At 42.1% G+C, this 23221-nt stretch overlaps 1 protein-coding gene across 1 annotated transcript in view; it reads left to right on the forward strand.

The window, feature by feature from the left end:
* Positions 1-23221, forward strand: part of NRG3 (neuregulin 3) — a 1396490-nt gene that overhangs the window by 1032213 nt on the left and 341056 nt on the right. The window contains exon 4 of the mRNA XM_040437249.1: positions 14951-14977. Coding sequence (XP_040293183.1) covers positions 14951-14977 — 27 coding nt within the window. The remainder of the gene's footprint in view (positions 1-14950; positions 14978-23221) is intronic.

Below are 23221 nucleotides of genomic sequence, written 5' to 3' on the forward strand. Positions count from 1 at the left end.
CAAATAACATCTCTGGGTGGTTTGGTATCCAAAGGTTTTGGTCTGAGAGCTCTGTGAGCTCTTTCTATAATTATCTGAGAGGGTTCACTATTATTCAGGAGGGAATCAGCAATCTGTATGATAGTGTCCTTAAGATCGCCATTAGGTACCGACTCAGGTATGCCGCTAAACCGGAGATTGTTCCTCCTTCCTCGATTTTCCTGATCTTCCATTGCAGCATGGAGGAGGTTTTTGTGGTGCTGACATGAGGTGAGGGAGTTGGAGACCGCTGATCTGTGTTCTAAGGCGGCCTGTTGTACGGCCTCCAGGGATTCAACTCTGTGGCCTATATGTTGTATCTCTTGTGTTAGCACTGTGATCTCGTGCTTGAGGGGCGACAGGGCATCTGCTAATGCCTGTTCGATAAATTTTCTGAACACTGGTAGTGTCCGGGAGCATTCTGACTCACCCTCATCGCTGTCGCCTTCGGACCAGCCTTTATCTGAAACCGCTGTAGCACGATCATCAGCCGGCGCCATCTTGGGTTCTTTGGTCACAGACGCTGCAGCTTGCTTTTTCAGGTATTTTGCCATCCATGATCCCGGATTTGGACCTTTGGGGATTACGGCGGATTCAGTGGGTTTCTGTCCCCCAATTTTTACCATCCTGAAGTCTGGTGTCTAACGTTAGCTTGTCCTTTTAGCAAGGAAGTGTACGGAGATCAGCCAAGCATGTCTTCACAGCGTTGGCTCCGCCCCCCTAAAACTTTGGCTATCTTGATATAATACAATATGTTAACTAAAACTGGTATATTAATGTAGTTATTAGAGCACAACACATTCTATAACAATGCTAATGGAATGTTTATACATTGAGTGGAATGAACCTGGTATACTGTATTAATGTAGATATTGCAGTACAATGTATTAACTAAAAGTGCATTGTATATTGAGGCAATACAATGCATTGAAGGAACCTGCTATATTAATTTGGTATTTGCAGTACAACGTTCACTAAAACTTGACGCAATACAGTGCATTTGCAGAAGAATGTATAATATTGATGCTGGTGCTGGAGGTGCTGGAAATAAGTCTATAAAACACTTATGAACTGTATAAACTTCATGTTAAAGGGAAAAAAAAAGACTGGTTGACTATTCACATACAGAAAACAATTAGGCTGTTGCAGGATTTTGATTGAAGAATTTGCAGTGCAACTTAAACTTCTCAATTGCCAGCAGTTATATGAAAACAATTTGAAACATAGAACTCTGAGTGAACAGTTCCTCCCTCCTTATGTTGTCCCTGAAAAAAGCCCTTGTCTATCTAATTAAAAATATTGTATGTCCTTATTATGTCCCTATACGTTCCTACCACAAGTAGTTTACTGACTTGTGCCTGTAATTGTTTTTTGGCAGACACAGCCATGACACATGCTCTCAGATCACAAGCTATGCTCATAATGCTGTCTCTCTAGTCCATAGGATGATGGGTCTTCAAAAACTTTCCCCCTGAGTTGCTCACAGGCTGTATGTCAGTTGGCAATATCCCAACCTCCCAAGGTTATGTGATCCTCCATCTTCATCCTTCCTGGAGTTCTCCATTCCAATTTTCCATTTGAAGTAGTGCAGGTGTTATTGTGCCCTATTTGTCTGAAGTGAATCGCTAAAACTTTGGATTCATTTGACAGCAGAACTTTTTGTGAAATTAGTAACAAATAGATTAGAATTGAATCACTTATCTCTAGTTGTTACATATAAATTCTCAATGTTTGTCTATCCTTGAAGCTAGAATGAAATCACAGTTTTGTGTAATTACATATGGCAAGTTGTATTCTGCCCCTGAATTACCTAAACAATACCAGATAATTTGATTTGCCCTGGGATATTCCTTTCAAACATTTTTTTTGTGATTATTTATCTATGTTGCTCCCTAATATATTAGTGTAGGCTCACCAAAGGTTGGATAAACTAATGGTGGACAGTTGTCCCAGTCGATTTACTTAATGGATTTAAATTATATGAATCAATACCACTGTCATATTAGACTATGCAGAGTGTAAAGAAATAAGCAGTTCTCTAAATCTATCATTCCTAACAGTCTTATTAATGACATCACACTATCCTCATTGTCCTTTCTTTCGTATCATGATTCATTACCTTTTCATTAGAGTTTATTGTTGTATATGATCATATCTGACACAATCTCATTAACAAAAACATAACAATTTTGCAATGACAGTAGAACAAGCATCATTAGTGAATTATTAGAAAATTATCAGTCAGCAGTAGTGTTGATCGAGCATGCTCGGCCAAACACCTGTTCGACTCGAGCATCTCGATGCTCGGCACACGGTGGTACTCGGTCGAGTACCGCATGTGCTCGAGTCTTCTCCCCTATGCAGCCAATAAACGTGCAGGTAAGTACTGCCCTCACTGTAATGCCAGTAGCCATGTTGGCTACTGGCATTACAGTAAATGGCTGGCCGGAATGGGTCATCAGGTGCTATATAGCACCAGATGACGCATGTTCTGCTCATTTGTAGTCAGGGAGAGCTGAGCATAGGAAGGGACAGAGAGTTTAGGGAGTGTGATTGAATATTATTTTTGTACAAAAACATTTCAAAGACCAAAAAGTTCTTGTAAGGACTACTGTGTGTGACAGCAGCAATATATGTTTGTAGCGCAACCTGCGCTAAATTCCTCAGTGTTAGGGAGAGCTGTGCATAGGAAAGGACAGAGAGTGTAGGGAGTGCAAAAGGAATATTTTATACAAAAAACTTTTCAGAGACCCAAAAATCCTTTTTAGGACTATTGTGTGTGTGACAGCAGCAATATATATTTTTTGCGCATCCTGCGCTAAATACAGTGTAATAGGCCACTGCAGACAGTTAAATTATTCACGCCACATCTCCTGTGTAAAGTGTATGCATCCATAAAATATCAGTGACATCCAGTGTACTTTTTCCGTAGACGGTGTCTGCTGCGGACAGTTATTTTTTTTAAATTCCATTTTATTTTATTCATAATACGAAACAACACATATTATAATAGAAAAAAACTGCCAATACAGGGTAGCCACTATAAAACAATAGTCAACTATCCTATAACATACTACAAAAATTATAAATAGGACTGTAAATTCACAATTACTACACACAATAAGACTATGACCACCCACCCCTTCCCCCCCAATTGGCTGTCGTCACTCCAACTCTAATAAGAACTGACATAATTACCCTAGTAACTATGTCTGAACAGTCACACGTGCCGCTCTCCGTTTCCTTTCCATATCCTCATAAACTTTAATTTGTTGAAGGTACAGGATCCATTCATTTAACGAAGGTGGGGAGACAGAACCCCAATATCTAACTAAAATAACTTTTGCCACCATCAGACCCCTCATCCAGATCTGTCTGACCCGGGCCGGAACTTCCATATCTGGAACATAATCTCCCAACAACACTGTCACCATCCCAGGGCTATATGTCGAAGTGGACTCCTTTTGTAGGGCTACAAAAACTTGTTCCCAATCCCTTTTTATTTTACTACATTCCCAAAGTAAATGCCTGAAATCCACATTCACATATCCACATTTAGGGCAACAACAGTCTCGGCCTTTATTTTGGGAAATTTCGCTTGGATTTTTGACCCTCTCGTCTGTCTGGGCATAACAATAATCAAAAAATACATTCTCCCGTGGACAAATATAACCTTTATTCCTAGAAGCCTCATACACTTTTTTTAAGCGTGAATATATAAACACATATAATAATGTACTATCAGTGAAATTATAGTCCGAAAAAGATTTAAAGTGTCCACACAAAAAAAGATGACACACATTAACCACCCCCCTACGTAGCCAATAAACAAAATCTGTGATTTTGAAGAATTCCATCAGATTCCTGTTCTCCCACAAAGGGGTGAAAGCAAAAGTAGAGTAGGAGAACTTCAAAATCCTCTTAAGCTTATTCCAAACCATTTGTAGGGTCTAAGGAATCAATAGGGACTTCCTCACCCCCAAATAACCAGATTCCAAACATGTAAAAATATTCTCTATTGGTTTTTCCATAACCTGCGACAAATATTGTGCTAATACACTCTCTTTAAAATTACAACAATGCTGAAGCTGTGTACATAAATAATATCCTTGAAAGAAAGGAAATGATAGCCCACCATCTGATTCCGACATAAATATCTTTGTTTTATCCTCACCCTCTTCCTTCCCCATATTAGATCGTTAATAAGAGTCTCCAGTCTATAAAAAAAAATATCATCGATCCAAACAGGGGAGGCACACATTAGGTACATCACAATAGGCAGGATAATCATCTTGACCAGCGCTATTCGATCCGTCTGTGCCAATATCAATTTTTGCCAAGCACATATTTTAGACTTAAATTAAGCTCATAAAACCTCTTTATAGGAACCCCAATCTTAACCCCCAAATACTCCAGAGTTTCATTGGGAGCAAGGACCCGGACTCCACTCCCCTCATCTACGGCCTTGCGGTTCAGCGGGAGGAGCGATGATTTGGACCAATTAATCAGATAGCCCGAAAATCTACCAAAGTCCTCTATTACTGCCATCACATAAGGGAGGATTTTCCATCCCTGGTCCAAAAACAAAATAACATATTTGGCGTAGAGGGCTCATTTTATCGCTCGCTCCTGCCACCCCAAAACCGTCTATGCTGTTATCTGAACGGATCTTACAGGCCAATGGTTCAATGAATAGAGCAAAAAGAAGGGGAGAAAGAGGGCATCCCTGTCTCATCCCTCGCCGCATCATAACGGGAGAAGAACCAATGCCATTAATAGTAATACGTGCTGACGGCTGTTCATATAGCATTTGGGTCATTTCTATGAATACAGTCTCCAGTCCAAAATGAGACATAGTAGACCACAAAAAAGACCACTCCATCCTGTCAAACGCCTTTGCGGCATCTAAGGACAGGATGGAGTGGTCTATACTACCCCCAACAGAAAGATTCAAATACACCCTATAGAGACTCATCTGTATTTGTCGGCCCGGAATGAATCCCGTCTGATTGGAATGTACCAGAGAGGCTATGATTCTTTTCAAGCGATTAGCCAATATTTTTGCAAAGATCTTGTAATCTGTATTTAAGAGCGATATGGGTCTATATGATCCCATATCGCATCTATCTTTATCCTTTTTCAACACCAAGGTAATCACTGCCTCTCTGAATGATGGAGGCAAAGAGCCAGATACACAGGATTCATTCAAGACCCGCAAAATAATTGATTCATTCAAGACCCGCAAAATAATTGGTAGGAGCGATTTAGCATGGTACCTATAGAGTTCAAACTGCAAACCATCAGGACCAGGGGATGAATTATATTTCAGCAATGGAAGTATCGATCGCAACTCCAAACAAATAGGCCGATCCAACATTTCCCTATCTTGTAGATCTAACTGGGGAAGCCCAAGTTGTTGTAAGAATTGGTCCATATCATCCCGACTAAGCGTAATGTCAGACTGATAAAGCAAAGAGTAGTATTTCACAAATTCCTCCCTAATCATCTCTGGGGACCTCACCCTATTACCTTTTGAATTCCTAATCTCACTTATACTAGTGGCCTCTCTCTGATTAGCAACCAACCGTGCCAAGAACTTACCTGTTTTGCCCGATTCACAGAAGCGATTTTGACCCTGGAAGAGAAGTTTATGTTGGGCTTTGTTATATAAGAGTATCTTAAAGGGCTTCTGTCACCCCACTAAAGTGATTATTTTTTTGGGGGGCTAGTTAAATTAGTTATATAGCGATATATGAAAATATAATTGTGTTACTTACATTGATCCAGCAGTTTATTCAAAAAACGAAGTTTTATCATATGCAAATTCGGTCTCTACCAGCAAGTAGGGCGGCTACTTGCTGGTAGCTGCTGCAGAAATCCGCCCCCTCCTCTTGTTGATTGACAGGGCCAGCCGGGATCTCCTCCTCCGGCCAGCCCTGTCGGCATTTCAAAAATCGCGCGCCTGTGTTGATTCGGCGCAGGCGCTCTGAGATGAGGAGGCTCGTCTCCTCAGAACTCCCTCAGTGCGCCTGCGCCGATGACATCACCGAAATAGAAGACGTCATCGGCGCAGGCGCACTGAGGTAGTTCTGAGGAGACGAGCCTCCTCATCTCAGAGCGTCTGCGCCGAATCAACACAGGAGCGCGATTTTTGAAATGCCGACAGGGCTGGCCGGAGGAGGAGATCCCGGCTGGCCCTGTCAATCAACAAGAGGAGGGGACGGATTTCTGCAGCAGCTACCAGCAAGTAGCCGCCCTACTTGCTGGTAGAGACCGAATTTGCATATGATAAAACTTCGTTTTTTTAATAAACTGCTGGATCAATGTAAGTAACACAATTATATTTTCATATATCGTTATATAACTAATTTAACTAGCCCCCAAAAAAAAATCACTTTAGTGGGGTGACAGAAGCCCTTTAAGCTGTGAATTGGCCTCTTTTAACTGGGTTTTATGTTGCTCATTGTGGTGAGCAACCAATACACCCTGTAATCTCCTAATTGTCTCTATCAGCTGTTGTTCCCTTTGACGAAGTTCAAGTCTATACCAGTTAATTTTAGTAAAATATATGCCCCTTATATTGGCCTTCAATGCATCCCACACATAATGAATATGTGTCGAGCCTACATTGAAACCCCAGAATTCCTGTATATCCTGGTCTATCCGACCTTGCTCCCCTATCACATCAAACCAGTGTGAATTCAATTTAAAGGTTCTACCTGGGGCTGGAAAGTCCACCTCTCTGAACGAAATCAGGACTGGAGAGTGATCTGAGATTCCATGAGGTTCGTAATTCATTTTCACAATTTGATGACTCAAATCACGACTTGCAAAAGCCAGATCAATACGGGACATTGACCCATAGGACTGGCTAAAACAAGAGAAAATTATCTTGTTTCCATAGAGGTGGCGCCAGATATCAACCAGCCCCAGCTCCTGGCAAACAGAACTCAAAGGAGATCCAGAACTCAAAGGAGGATTTTTTGTGGCTAGGTATTTAGATAATAGAGAAAAGACAGTTGACTTATATGGTGGGGGAATATAGATGAACGCCAATATAATCTCCTGCCCTTTCCAATACCCATGCAAGAAGACAAATCTCCCTTCTTTATCAATAATGTTATCTACCGGTAGAAATTCCATCCCACCGTGAATATATACACTAACCCCTCTTGCATAAGAGGAGAAGTAAGCATGATATTCAAAAGAAGCCCATTTTCTTTTCAATGTATAGAGCCTGTCTAATGTTGCATGGGTTTCTAATAATACCACGATTGCCGGCAAATGACGGGCCTCAAGATCAAACACCACCGTCCTCTTCACCCTGTCTCCCAACCTTCTCACATTCCAGAATAGGATATTACGTGGCATAGGCAGTAAATAAATGACAATCCCGGAACCCCATCTAGGAGAGAGACACATAGACCTAAAAAGCGAGTGACGACAGCCAATCCCTCCCTTATACCCACCCCCAAAAAACCCCCTCCATGGTTGATAAGGAAAAGCACATTACCCATCAACCTCTTTCAATCCACCAAACCTCCCCCCAAGCCACTTCCCCCCTTAGCCTCCCTCCTCTTCACACCCATATTTTCTTTATAGCCCCACCGAGTCCAGTCATTGAACAACATCCGCCTGTGTAGAGAAAAAACGGACCGAATCATTGCGCACCACCCTCAATTTGGCTGGGTATAGCATTGAGTATTTAATGTTAGCTGCAGCTAATCTTTTTTTTACATCAAAAAAGATCTTCTTTTAATTTGGGTCTCTCGCGAAAAAAATCAGCGTATATTGATATCAGATTACCATCAAAATATGTCTGTAATACTTCTCTTTTACGTCTAAGTACCCAATCCCGGTCCTTTGAGCAAACTAGTTTCGCCAGAATTGCCCTAGATGGAGCCCCTGGAGGAAGCTTTTTAGAGGGGATTCTGTGGGCCCTTTCCACTCAAAAAGTAGATGCATCATGATCTGGCCCTAGATTATCAACCAGCCATTTTTGGATAAAGTTTGCAGGGTTATCCTGTTCTGCCCCTTCTGGGAAACCTACCAGTCGCAAGTTGTATCTACGAGACCTATCCTCCAGATCTATCACTTTCCTTCTAAGCCAGGAACGATCTTCATCTACCTTCTAGTCTCTTTTTTAATAGACTGTTCTCTGAAGTGGCAGAGTATGGGAGCATTCACACGACCGTGTTGGTTTTGCGGTCCGTAAATCACGGATCCGTGTGTTCCGTATGTCTTCAGTTATCTTTCCTTTTCCGTTCCGCAAGTCCGTATAATACGGTCGTGGTGCTTCCGTGTGTCATCCGTTTTTCACGGTCCGCAAAAAACTGAAATGGGACTGAAATGGGGTTTCCTAGAATGTTTTCAGTCCAGGGGTCCGTTAAAAACGGATGACACACGGATGCATTTCTGTGTGCTATCCGTTTTTCACTGACCCAATGACTTTCTATGGGGCCACGGACCGCGATTTGCGGCCAAGTATAGGACATGTTCTAAAAAAAAAGGAACAGACAAACGGAACGGACAGCACACGGATGAGAATAAAAGGCATACCGCGATTTTCACGGACCCATAGAAATGAATGGGTCCATGCATTGTCCGTCAAAATTGCGGAACGGACGCGGAACGGACACGGAAGAAAAACACGTTTGTGTGAATGCTCCCTTAACTGCAGATTCCAGTTCCTTCACCTTCAGTCTTAGTTTAGCCATCTCATCTCTGATTATCATGATATCACCTTGTACTACTGAGAGGGACGAGGCCAGCTCTGCGACGGAGGTGTTAGTAGCATTTACTACTCCCAATATATCCGAAGGTTTTTTATTAATTCTCTGAAAACCTTCACTCTGAGGCGTGCTAGCCTTTATAGTACCTAGCTCTGTCTGGTCCGTATTAACCACTCCCTGCTCAACCTGTAGGACAGATCTTTGCACACCTCCCCTGGTTTTAGGTGGAGGGGACTTCAAAAATTTATCTAAACGAGCCTGGGGGCTTCCCACATGACCACCTTTCGGTGAGGACATCCCTTCTGATTTACGACACTTAGGCAGCATTTTAGGGGGCCCCGTACGAACAATTCATATGGGGGAGAAACAATTTAGAGCCTGGCAATATAATACACAGAAGGATTTCCAATACCAGATCCACTAGTAGTCCGGATCGGCAAGGGAAATACCCCGCATTACCTATAAGACCCAAACAGCCTACTTCGTACTCATAGAGACATGAATGTCCCACACATAAATTTAACACAAGTAAATATGATGCCTGGTAACCAAAAAAGCTGAGTACCTATAGAAGGAAAACATAGAAGCTGGATACATATAGGCGAGGACGGAGAAAGACACATATCCAGCTGTGTACATACACCCTCCTGCAGCTGTACAACCTTAAGGTCACAATATACAGGCGGAGGGCTCCTTTAACCCCAAATGGCAGTCTGGTTCAGGTAGCACAAGAGCCTACAGGCAAAAGCCACTGTACAGTAGATCTAAAGATCTTGCTGGATGAGAGTTTGTCACATAGATCACCTGCAGTGGATCAGGCAGAGGCCTCCTCAGACCTCACGGTCCTGCCCTCCAGATGGAGCCCCCAAATATGCCAATTCCACCCAGCAGACAAGTTTGTCAAGTCGCCCAGCTAGCAGCCTCCCAGCGCATGATATTTATTCAGAGGGCAAATCCGTCCAGACATACAAAGGCACCTGAGAATCGCAGGTGGCGCAGAAGACCTTCATCTGTGATCTCATCCCCTCTCAAGCACACAGCACACAGAGGGATTCGGCTCCACAGACTCACGGCATCCAAGTCCAGCCTCCACAAAAGACTCCACCGGCATCCACGACTAGGCACCGCAGTCCACCAGGATCCACCGCAGGGTCCACTGCCTTCTCAGGAGTGGAAAAGGTGCAGCAGTGCCTACACGCCAGGACCACGAGAACCCCACCGACTCCTGTCACCTACCGGAGGTAAGCGTCTGTACTTCAGGCGATCCAAGCCACGGGCTCTGTCACTCTCCAGCTAGGCAGGGTAAAGGTAAGACCACAACAGTTTGGGCAGCGTCTCAGGGCCCACGCCGACTCCAGCTTTCAGACCAGCGCTACTACGCTCCACAGAGGGGGTGTCCCGGCATGTCATAAACGGCCACTCCACCAGAGGAAAGCTGATGAACATAAAGGCACTTTAAATGTGTTGTTTATATTGTACTGAATACACTGTATTCCCATGCACCCCTTCTACCACAAACAATCATATATGGTTGAATTTTCTTCTTCTCATCCTCCTTTTCCTCTTCCATCAAATCAACACATGCTTATTTGTCGCAGTCCCTCGCATCTAATGTTTTACAGGGTCAGCTCACCAGCAGGCCCTCAAATATAATGTTTTAAAGGGTCAGCTCACCAGCAGGCTCTCAAATATAATGTTTTACAGGGTCAGCTCACCAGCAGTCCCTCAAATATAATGTTTTACACTGTCAGCTCACCAGCTGAAAATAACATCGAAAGTTGATAGGGTAGACATCTGATTGGATTGTCGCCGCCACGGGGACGTGCGATCGGCCCCATGTTATCTAGAGTCACCAAAGCAGCAGCAGGCCCTCACCCATAATGTTTTAGATGGTCAATCAGCAGGTCCTTGCTCCAAATATTTTTGAGAGTCACAAGCAGGCCTTCACCTACAATCTTTTACAGGGTCAGCTCACCTGCAAGCCCTCACCTAATTATACTTAATAGGTAATTTTAGCGCATGCTGCCTTGCTTGGATGTGGTAGCCGTCGCTGTTTCTCAGGCTCACTCTCCGGAATCAAACCATAATTCCCCCATTACCCATGGATTACATGGTTTGGGCCGAAAATAACATCGAAAGTTGATAGGGCAGACATCCGAATGGATCGTCGCCGTCACAGAGATGTGCGATCGGCCCTAGGTTATCTAGAGTCACCAAAGCGTCAGCAGGACCTCGCCCATAATGTTTTAGATGGTCAGATCAGCAGGCCCTTGCTACAAATGTTTTTGAGGGTCACCAGCAGGCCATTAATAATAATTTTTCAAGGCTGTGTATGTGTCCCAGAAGGTCTGAAAGATTATCTACCCATTAGTGATCTGACAGCCTCTTCTGGTTTCACTTTGTGTGTTGCTGGTATGTCCACACCTCCTGTTCAGGTGTGGATCATGTGACCTTTACCTCGCCATTTTTAGTCTGACTTTTCCCATCACTCCTTGCTTGGGATAGCTTCATTTGGTCTTGGAAGAGCTGGAGTGTGGTTGGTGTTGAAGTCCTGTTCATCCTTCATCCTCTGAAGTTGTGTTCCGCTTGTCGTGTTTTGTATTCCCCCCCCCCCCCCCGGTTGTTTACTAGGCCTCAGTGAGATGCTAGTTCCTTCACCAGGGAAGGAACAGGTGGTCTCTGCCCTGTCATTATCTTTAGGGCATCTGAGGGTCTCCAGGATTTTCTAGGTTCCCGTGTATGGGTATCTCTACCGTCGAGAGGTGCCCATACGGATAGGAGTTAGGGCCAGGAGCAGGGTTTTATAGGTGGTGACCCTTTTCCTTCCCTAGCGGTGAGGCCTAGCGTCTTTCCCCTTCCTTCTTGATTGTCTTTTGGTGTTCTCCCCTACTACATCCGTGACAATATGATGCCCTCCTTTTTGTGTAACAAAGGGTGTATTGGAGTGCCGGTTCCTTGTAATTTTTGGCAGCCCCTTTACTTAGTGCATAGGCTTTATGAGTGTAGGAATCCCACTACCTGAACAATTGTACCACAATGTGAATGAAGCCCTCCTTTATGTGATATACAGGTTATATCGGAGTGCCTCTTCCTTGTAATTTTTGGCAGCACTTGCACTTTATATACAAGTAAATATACAGGAAAGAATGTTTCCTAACAATTTATCCTCTAAAATCGATTTTATCTTTGGTTTTGTGTGTATTATTGTCAGTCTGTAAAAGTGGCCTACTACTCGGACTACATCATTCCCAGCAGCGACCTGGGAATCCAAGATGCATCTAAACATCCTCCCCATGCTGTTCCCGAACCATTTAGGTGGCGTTTCCATCATTTTCTGACCTTTTCCTATGAACCAGGTACCCTCCCCTCTTTAGAGCAGGGTGTATCTGGCTTAATGCTTGGTTCTCTTATCGACTTCCATTATACTCGGGTGCTCGGTAGAGTACCCGAGCATCCTGATGTGTTCTGCCAGAGCACACAAGCACCCGAGCATTTTGGTGCTCGATCAACACTAGTCAGCAGTATACTTCATTTTAAAATTGCCCTGTCACTTATAATGGATGCAACATAGCTATCAACGGCATCTGTTTTAACTTCCTCACATAGTGGCATCTGTCATGTCACATGCCACTTTGTACTCTTTATGATATTTGTGTGTGTATACATACATTTCTACACAATGACATACGTGAAGAGAGAAACAATCTCTTGCATTAATAGCATGAGCAACGCATTCAATTTACTGTAACATGATAATTCGATTTGAGAACAGATGTACTTTCTAGTACTGAACATATATGATGCATCTTCTACGATTATTGTTGTCCATGATTAGTTACTTCACTCAATCCAGATCTCATGTTCATATACACTTTAATCTGTGATATTTTCCTTGCAATTTAATTCCTTCACGCATTATGACGTACCTGTATGTCATAATGCATGAAGGGATATATAGAGTAGCAGTCACGCTTCATACGTGGAACCTGTCCGCACTGACAGGGAACGTCAGTTAACTCCTCCTGATCGCGGCACCTGTGAGTGAAGGCAGAGTATGCGACTCCCTTTGCCTTCCGATCAGAACCCCAGCAATGAAATTGTGGGGCTTTGATCAGTTACCATGGCAGCCTGGACACTGCTGAAGTGATTCAGACCTGTCATGGCAATCTCAATACTGAGCTATGCACAAGGCATAGCTCAGAATGGAGAGAGTAACAATCCTATTCACGCCATAACGGAAAAAAAGGCCAAAAGGAGTCCTGTCGACAGAACTTTTATTTTTTTCTTCATAGATAAAAGGGTTTTGTTTTGCATTCCATCCTAAAATTCCATTATATTCTGTTATAACTCTGTTATAACGGAGCCATATAATGGCATTTATAATGCAAGTGCGAACCTGTCCTTATAACAGAACCCTATTAAGGAATTTTTAATGCAAATGCAAACCCGCCCTAAAGGACTTGAAAAACAGGACTGTTTTTATTTTCCTATAAACCCTGTCATACTTGTTTCTTGAATGAGTCAAGTACTGTAGCTCAGTATTACTGACATGAAAAGGGATGAGCAGCATTACCAGACAAAGCCACATATTTTTCTGTTCCTAGAAAACCTCTTTAACAAATTGCTATTTTTTGGTCGTGTGTAGTAAAATATTGCTGACAGAGAGCCTTCTATTTTATACTATGTATAGGAAAGCAAATGCAATGACATGATGTACACATGTGAATTTCATACAGTCCTGATCAAAAGTTTAAGACCACTTGAAAAATGGCAAAAAATCATATTTAGCATGGCTGGATCTTAACAAGGTTCCAAGTAGAGCTTCAACATGCAACAAGAAGAAATGGGAGTGAGACAAAACATTTTTTGAGCATTCAATCTAATGAAAACAACAAATAAACTGAAACAGGCTGTTTTTCAGCTGATCAAAAGTTTAGGACCACACCTCCAAAAAAAAAACTAAACCCCCCAAAACAGAAATCCAACTTCCAAACATGAACTCAGTAATGAGTAGCTCCGCCGTTATTGTTTATCACTTCCAAAATTGGGGCTGCAGTCAGCACCAGTAAGGGCCTTAATTTGGGTTGAGGATCGTCCAGTGTCTTGACGGACAGCCAATTGGATCCTCCGGCTCAGTGCTGATAAAAAAAAATTGGGTCTTCCACTTGACTTTTTTGTTCCATAACCCTCAGGATCATTTAAGAAATTCCAAATGACTGTCTCACTGCGTCCCACCTCAGCATCAATGGCGTGCTGTGAGAGACCCTACTTATGCAGTTCAGCAACCCAACCACGTTCAAAAAGGGAGAGTTTTTTTGCCTTTGCCATCACAACGTGTGACTACCTGACAGAAAATGACAATGAATCCACATCTTTGCACAGATTTGGCCTTTTAAAGGCATGTGGTCCTAAAATTTGGATCAGCTGAAAAACAGCCTGTTTCAGTTTAATTGTTATTTTCAATTAATTGAATGCTCAAAAAATGTTTTGTCTCACTCTCATTTCTTCTTGTTGCATGTTGAAGCTCTACTTGGAACCTTGTTAAGATCCAACAATGTAAAATAAGATTTTTGGCCATTTTTCATGCGGTCTTAAACTTTTGATCAGGACTGTATTTGTATGTTGTTCACACAGTGCTAAATGAATATTATAATGTATTATTAAGTATGAGCAAATTCTTGCTTTTACTTTTTTGTTTTAATTTTTGTTGTTCGGCTCAAGCATCGCTATGCTCGGCACATCTGAGTGCTCGGCCAAATATTGCAGGTGCTCGAGTACAATTTAATACAATGAAAGTCAATGGGAGACCCGAGCATCAAACCAGGCACCCCCTACTCTGAAGAAGAGTGGGTGTCTGGTTTACAAAAAATGGTTAGAAATTGATGGAAACCCCATCAAAATGGTTTGGAAACAGCATTAAGAGGATGGCTGGATGTGTCTTGGACTCCTATTATCTACGACATACAATAGATGTCTAACCTTTTTTTGTGAACCAGACACCCTCTTCACTTCCGAGCAGGGGGTGCCTGTGATTCTCCCATTGACTTCCATTGTGCTTGGTAGAACACACAAGCATACCAATGTGTTCAGCCAGAGCACACAAGCACTTTGGTGCTCGATCAACACAATTATTTTTTTAATTAACAGATTTATTATATTGATGTTGTCTTATCTTTTTTTGCATGCTCTTCCTGGTGCAGCAGACCATTTAGGAATAGAATTTATGGGTGAGTTATTTTTAATTGTTTATTGAATTTGTTTATGCAAAGCTGTATTACACAAGTGTAATAACAATAATACAAGTGGAATAAAGTAAAACATTTTCTCCTGTAACCTCTTTTTACTAGGGAGCTCAAGCAAAAACATGGCATTATGGAATATATTCAAAATGTTAGGCTTATGTTAAAAGCAGGACCACCATTTTAGATGAATAAGCCACATAAATCCAGGGCTCCCAAAAACTCTGTCTCATATTTGGTGAATATCTGAGGGTATGGGTTTAGGGGGGATAATAGCATAATGCAGTGTAAAGATCATGTTATTACCTTTATTTGTACATTGCTTTTTTGGAAGATACACAAGAGGGACTATTATGATCTCTGTAAAACATTTCAGGGTTCCCATAGAAAGAGATAGCATATTAATAGAGCCATTTATATTAACTGGTCTCTTGTTAGCACTATACAGTGGAGTCCATTAAGATACAGTTAATGCCCAGTCAAAGACACTTAGGCCTCCTGCACATGACCGTTGTGTGCATCCGCGTCCGTGGTTCCATTTTCCGTTTTTTTTTCGTGGACCCATTGACTTTCAATGGGTCCGTGGAAAAATCGGAAAATGTACCGTTTGGCAGCCGCATCCGTGATCCGTGTTTCCTGGCCGTGAAAAAAATATGACCTGTCCTATTTTTTTCACGGTCAACGGTTCGCGGACCCATTCAAGTCAATGGGTCCGTGAAAAATCACGGATGCACACAAGATTGTCATCCGCGTCCGTGATCCGTGTCCGTGATCCGTGTCCGTTTTTTCCTATCATTTCAATGGCAAACTTGACTTAGATTTTTTTTTCATTTTTCATGTCCGTGGATCCTCCAAAAATCAAGGATGACCCACAGACGAAAAAACAGTCACGGATCACGGACCAACGGAAGCCCGTTTTGCGGACCGTGAAAAAATACTGTCGTGTGCAGGAGGCCTTAGGTGGTAGAAAACAAACAAGACTACTTTAAGCCCTTTCTGTATCTTAGCCTGGTCCCTTGACTACTGAACCATCTGTATTGCCCCAATGGTGGTCCTAGTTATCAAAATCAAAATGAAACAGCTGAGCTACTGTATGTCCTCTTTTGAGTCAATGCTGCTTGTTTGTATAAGGATAAAATTATTTGTAATGTCATTCAGTGTCAAATACATTGTATGCTATGAATGCCCTGAGTATATTGAAATGGATATGTATCAATATTTATGATCAGAGAGAGTGGTAAAGATAATTAGCTTATACAGTATATCAATTTTCTTCTATGCTGTATATCCTGAACTTGTACAACAAATACTGGAAATAGTATTATTCCTAAAATTCAAATCAGTAACCTGTGCCATATTGTTGTCTCTTGTGAGCTGTAGTTTAGTAAAGATTGTAGCTACAGATATGTAGCCAACATTATTTTGACTGGCTTAAAACACTAATACAACTAAATCAGCTTCACATTACAGTAATACAACAAATCTCATTAAAGTAATCACGCTGTCATGTCTGCAGTCAAGATATAGCTGGCTATATCTGTAATTAGAGTTATTCGTGGAAACTGTAGGAACAACACCTGAATGAAAGAAGAAACCATGTGTGTTTTATTGTGTGGTCTGAACTCTATTCTTTATTATGTGTGTGTATAAATATTGTAAGGTGGCAGCAGGTAAAGTGTTAAATGGCGTATATATTCCACCTAGGTTTTCCACCTACACATGGTGAGGGGCTCCGTTCCTAGCCCTGGAACAATTTAATCTGCAGCCACTTGATTAATGCAACTGGGCTGAGGCTGCATTATGTTGGAGAGAGGGTAGTTGCTCTGTGTGAGCGGAAGATACAGGTTGCTGCTACTCTGTTATATTTGGGACAGTCAGTTAAGTTGCTGTTTAGTTAGTGCTCGGAGGAGCAGGAGTTTCTTTATGTTATGTTTTCTTTTTGAACCGTGCATCTTGTACATGTGCTGCCCGTTTACGCTAATAATAAATGCCGGAAAGGACCACGCTTTGAAACCTTAAAGAGGACCTTTCACCGATTATTACACTAGGAACTAACTATACAGACATGTAGAGCGGCGCCCGGGGATCTCACTGCACTTACTATTATCCCTGGGCGCCGCTCCGTTCTCCTGCTATGCCCTCCGGTATCTCCGTTCCCTAAGTTATGGTAGGCGGAGTCTGCCCTTGTTCTGCTCTAGCGCTGGCCAATCGCATTGCAGAGCTCACAGCCTGGGAGAAAATAACCTCCCAGGCTGTGAGCTCTGCGCTGCGATTGGCCAGCGCTAGAGCAGAACAAGGGCAGACTCCGCCTACCATAACTTAGTGACTGGAATCTCCGCCTACTATAACTTAGTGAGCGGAGATATCGGAGGGCATAGCGGGATAATAGGAGCGGCGCCCGGGGATAATGGTAAGTGCAGTGAGATCCCCGGGCGCCGCTCTACATGTCTGTATAGTTAGTTCATAGTGTAATAATCGGTGAAAGGTCCTCTTTAAAGTCTGTCTGGGTCTCTATAGCACTAAATAGAAAAGTAAAAAAAAATAAAAAATAATATATATATATATATATATATATATATATATATACACAGTATATATATATATATATATATATATATATATATATGCAGAAGGACCTGGCTTCGCACAGGTATATTTCATCTATTTCATTTAAAGTTTGTGTGTGTCATTAAAAGATATTGACAGTATCCCACATAACTGTAACCTCTACAACACTCTACCCCTTTAAGAGTGAACTCCACAGTCCCCCACCCCTTAACACTGACCCCCCCATAGTGCCCCGCCACTTTAAACTAGGACCTCCACAGCAGCCCATTTCCTTTCACAGTGAGTTTCACAGCACCCCACCTTCTTGACAGTGACCTCCTCAGGAGCCCGCCCCCTTAACAGTGACCTCCACAGTACCTCGCAGCCTTAACAGTGACCTCAAAGTACCCTGCTCCCTTAACAGTGACCTCCACAGCAGTTGCCCATTTAATAGTAACCCCTGCCCCCTTAACAGTGACCTCCACAATGCCCACCCCTTTAACAGTGACCTCTATGCCCCCTCTGCCCCTTTAATGCTAGGGCTACACGACAACATGTGTTGCGCGACATTTTGTCTCAACAATTTTTATAATAATAGTCTATGGTGTCGTACTGCGACATGTGACATGCTGCTACTGCAACACGACAGTTGCAAAAAATCCATCCAAGATGGATTTTTCTGTGACTGTCGTGTTGCAGTCACAGCATGTCACATGTCGCAGTGCAACACCATAGACTATTATTATAAAAATTGTTGCATGACATTGGTGCAACATCAATGTCGCGCAACACATGTAGCAGTGTAGTTGTGCCCTATGTGTCGTGAGACTTATTGTCGTCTTGTAGCCCTAGCCTTAAACTGACCTACAGCAGTGAAGAAAAATGGCTGGGTTTTTATGGAAACCTGGAGTAAAACTGTGTGTATGTGGAGACTAAGGGCCTGCGAGCTTCTATTGGTTGATAAGGGACATGTGGCCGTGTGTATGGCATTTGGGATATGAAGAGAAAGACTTGCAGGCTTGTATTGGCTAATGCAGGTCATTTATTGGGAATATATCAGGAATGGTACGTCCTAGAGAGCTGAGACCCCCACAAGATTTATTTCCATTTAGCAAGGGATGCGTATACCAAGTTTCGTTGAAATCAATGGTTGTGTTTTGAAGATCAGATCACATTTTAACTGTATGGTAAGTGAAAGGCCCAATTGAAGTTTTGGGAGAAGAATTATTCCTTGTTCCTTACACACATGGATTTATCCAGATTCTCTGAATCTTTTAATGATATTATGTAATGAAGATGGTGGGATATTCAAAGTCTTCACAATTTTACCTTTAGGAATATTTTTCTGAAATTGTTCAACAATTTTTAGACATAGTTGTTTGCATATTGGTGAAGATTTAATACATTATGTATTAAAATGGTGTTTGCTAAAATGCCTTTCTCTGCCATGCTTATTTTATGTATAAATAAGTCTATTTACTGACAATGAATGTTACTTTTTTATTTTTGAGACATGAACAAGTAAAAATCATTCTTACCTCATCTATTTGAGTGCAAACAGCCAGCTACCGCCATCTTCTTGAAGATCTTGCACAAAATCCTGTGTGCTGTGACATCACGGGCCGCGCAAGATTTTGCGCTAGATCTTCAATCAATGGTGGCGGCCGGCTCTTCACGATCAAATGGATGAGGATAAGTATGAATGTATAGTTTTATTTTTAAATTTTACACTGTATTATTGCTGTCAAATGCAGCGATCAGCTATGAATGCTTCATCTGAGGGGTACAATGATGGGGAGCAGCAAAATCACCACTCCCTGTTATTGCATCCACTACTTACAAAGAAATGTGCTTCATGACAAAGTAATTCATCGCAAAGCAATTTTTTTTGTAACTGTAACGGACCGTTTCAGCAGACAAGTGGTTAAAATCCGTTTAGGCGATATGCCCCTTTTCTGAGAGACAGGCACAGCTACTGCAGAACACCAAACCCCCGAACTGGATACAAAATAGCACTCCAAACTGGAACCTCACGAATAGCTGCTAGCAGACGAACAGGAATCAGCTTACACTCCTGGCAATCAGTCTCTAACAGCATACAGTAAATCCCCCCAATAACGAGACAAGGCTCCGTGTTGAGGGTCAAGCAGTGGTCTGACTGTACTTCAAGTACAGCCTCTTTTATTCATAAACCACAAACATAGTACTGCCCACAGGGTTTTGAAATAAAACCAATCAGTAATTTACAACACATACAATGTAAGTACAGCAACCAATCGTTCACGCCCCCAGAGGACCAGAAGGGAGACTGCGACACAGGACAGATACAACACATCCCCACAATGCATCATGGTTTCCTCCTCTCTGTCCCGGAGACAACCGAGGAGCAATCCAATTATCTCTCAGGACAAAGGGAAATCGCCAATACACATGTGGATACAACAGGACAGACATCACCATTTAAACACACAATGGGACAATGGCACAATAGAAACACACCCAGCATATTCCTCCCAAGCTGACAAGTTACACTTATTATAAATTGTTACAACTTTGTGAGTTTACATTGTCCATACATATAACTTACAGTACATCAATTTAAACAGTATAACTTGGGGACAAACCTATCCAAAATTCACTTGAATAGGTTCAGGGGTTTAAAAGTTAGTATGGGCCATAATCCTGAGGCAAGAGGCTTTTAAACAGGCCTCTCCAAAACCCAGTGGCGAGGTTGGTTTCGCCACAGTAACATTCAGAGAAGCAGCAAGATACTTTATATTATTTATTTGGTTGTGTTTTACATTTATGATCGAAGTCCTTGCCATGAATGTATATCAAATAGATTGATGTATATTATTGATATGACATGTGGATTTATGTTTATGCTTCCATATTATGATGGTAGACGTCATATGTGTTATGAGTCCTCTAATAATTTGCACACTACACAGCTAAGAGTTCTGTGCCTTTATTATGGTCATCAGTTGTCTACTGTAGAATGGATTTCAGCTCTAGCAATGTGCACAGCTCCTAATTGTCTATTCATACTGCAAACTCAGATCCATATCTTACTTTTTTCTGATGTAGTATACCTAATTTTGTAATTTATATGCTTCTCTGGTGAAGTCTGATAGCAGAAATGACATTGGGTCATATTTATATAGGCCATATATTTTTTATTTATTTTTTTATTGGTCCCTCCACTAAGCTCTTAACTCTCTCCTATCATGATTTTTGTATATTACAGATAGAAGAAGTCCCCACACTTTGATGTAAATGGCTGGGTAACACCCCCATGTGTTAGAATAGCCGCCTATGGCTGCTACTGTCCTGCTCTCCCCTGTAGGTACAGATACCACACAACTCACCATGCTGCTGCCCAGTATACTCACCTCCTGCCTCTAAAAGGGCCAATACATGCACTTCGAAATCCTTCCCCAGCCAATGGCTAACTGCCCCTGGGTAATTAACGCAATCTATCCATGCACAGGGTGCCTAAGGTTCCTGGTGACCAGCAAATGTTTTTAAGTCTAGTGCTTTGTGATTCTCCTGTGTTTTGACTCCATTTGTTCCTATTTGCGCTCTAGTCCTGCACCTGCCATTCTTATGTGTTCCTACACTTTCAGTTCCAGTTTCTGTTCTGTTTAAAATAACCCTGTCCATCTATCCTGTTTGTATTTGTCAAGTACCCAGCCTGCCCTGCCTGTGTCTTCACTACCACCTTGCCTGCTGGTAAAACAATTGAGTCAAATAAATTGAGAATTCTAAAAAGAAATACAAACAATATCAAAAGACGGAGAGTCAAAAATAAAATAACTTGATGGCAAACAGGTTACTATAAACAAACTTTTTTTTATTTTATGTTATGTAATTTTACATCTTAAATCTTATTTCTAAAATGCAATAATAGCTTATTAGACACCTTTTATGATCATCTGAATCTAACCTGCCTCTTTTACTTTGCTTTGAAACTAAAATGGTTTAGTAGTGAGGGATTGGAGACCAGTCAAATTTCTAAATATTACAGCCAGTTTGACATGACATAGGTTTTCCAGTATAATTAATTTTGATCTCTATTGTCTACACCAAGCACTTAATATATGTTGAGAAACTATAACCTTGAAGAATTTTCTAGAAACTGAAAAAAAAACAAGAGAACTGCAAAGTCTGAGAATTGAACACAGCATATTGTGTTTTCTTAACTAAGACATATATTTGGTGTTAAGTGTCAGTGGGGTAGACATGAAGTTGTTTATGCCCTAATAGCAAGCGCAAAATAAGTCCACCTACTGGTGCTGAGCCATTTCAATCATGTAATACTTAAAAAAGGACATATAGCTTATTAATACTCCTACCAATCACTTGCAGAATGGTACGGATTTGTTAGAACAACCTTATTTAACCCCTTTTCTTCTGTCACGGTGGGGAGTCTGGGTAAACTGCCCACCAAACACCAATGGAAACGTGGATGACAACTAGGCCTGGACACAGGGGAAAGGGAGCAGGTCACCTCCTACAGGCACCCTAATCCTGGCCCTGACTCCTCACACCGTATAAGCTGAACCAGATGGTAGGACGACTCATACCCAGGAACCTCAGACCCTAGAATTCCTGAACAGCCCTACAGATAATGAAATGGTGTAAGACAATCTGTTCCTCCAAGATACGGAAGAACAGGAGTCTCAGCCGGCCTAGATACAGGGAAAAGAGGAGACCATGAACATCTACTGGATTAGCAGGTAAGAACCAGAACAATGCACTTACCTGCCACAGCCAAACAACTGGAACCCGTACATATGTACTGGAGCCCGCACACCAAACAGGACACAGTGAAAACACCAAACATAGGAACCAGCATACCAGTAACTGCCTGGACCCCCATGCGGACAGGATGCAAGAAGGCACCAGACAGAGCTGCTCACTGATTTGAAGTCCCCCCTCCGGGGAACCCTTGGGCCCTCTCACCGAAGGCACAGAAAGACAAGGGAATGTCTAGCATTCATGCAGGACTGTAAACACCACAGACAGACCAGACATGGAACACCAAACTAGACATAACAACACCAACCCAGGACATAAACCCCCACCACACATAAAGTAGAAAAAGGAAGGGAATATGACAAAGAGGAGACATGGAGGAGACATCGATGTCCCACTAGGTCACCCTCAAGGACTGGGCAGATGGAACACCCAGGACAGGAGCATAGCTCCAGCATCAACAGAAGCTGGAGTAAAACTAACTCCAGCCTACAAGCCACAGGCAATATAAACACCAAGTGTCCACACCCCACCAGATAGTTAACCTCTCCAGCACCAGATAGGGAAGGAACCCGGAGGAAGGAGCAAAACACAAACATGCTGCAAAACAACACATTGCCCATGGCTACCAGCATGCATGGCTAAAGTGTCACGGCACACAACAACCAGACACAGCCGTGACATCTTCATTCTGTTTCTCCTTGAGTTTACATCAGCAAACTAAAAATATTTTATTAAGTATTTAGAAAATGTAGCTTTTTCTTATTGAAAAGACAATACATTTTTGAGGGCTATATGCCATGTTTTCTTATAAACCAATCATAGTCATCAGTATACACATTCACACAAATTATTCTGTGCAATTTTACTGTAATGCTAGTTCCAATATTTTATTGCATATACTCTGACACATCTATTGTGAATTCT

Source organism: Bufo bufo, chromosome 6 (assembly GCF_905171765.1).
Source record: "Bufo bufo chromosome 6, aBufBuf1.1, whole genome shotgun sequence".
NCBI classification, from domain to species: domain Eukaryota; kingdom Metazoa; phylum Chordata; class Amphibia; order Anura; family Bufonidae; genus Bufo; species Bufo bufo.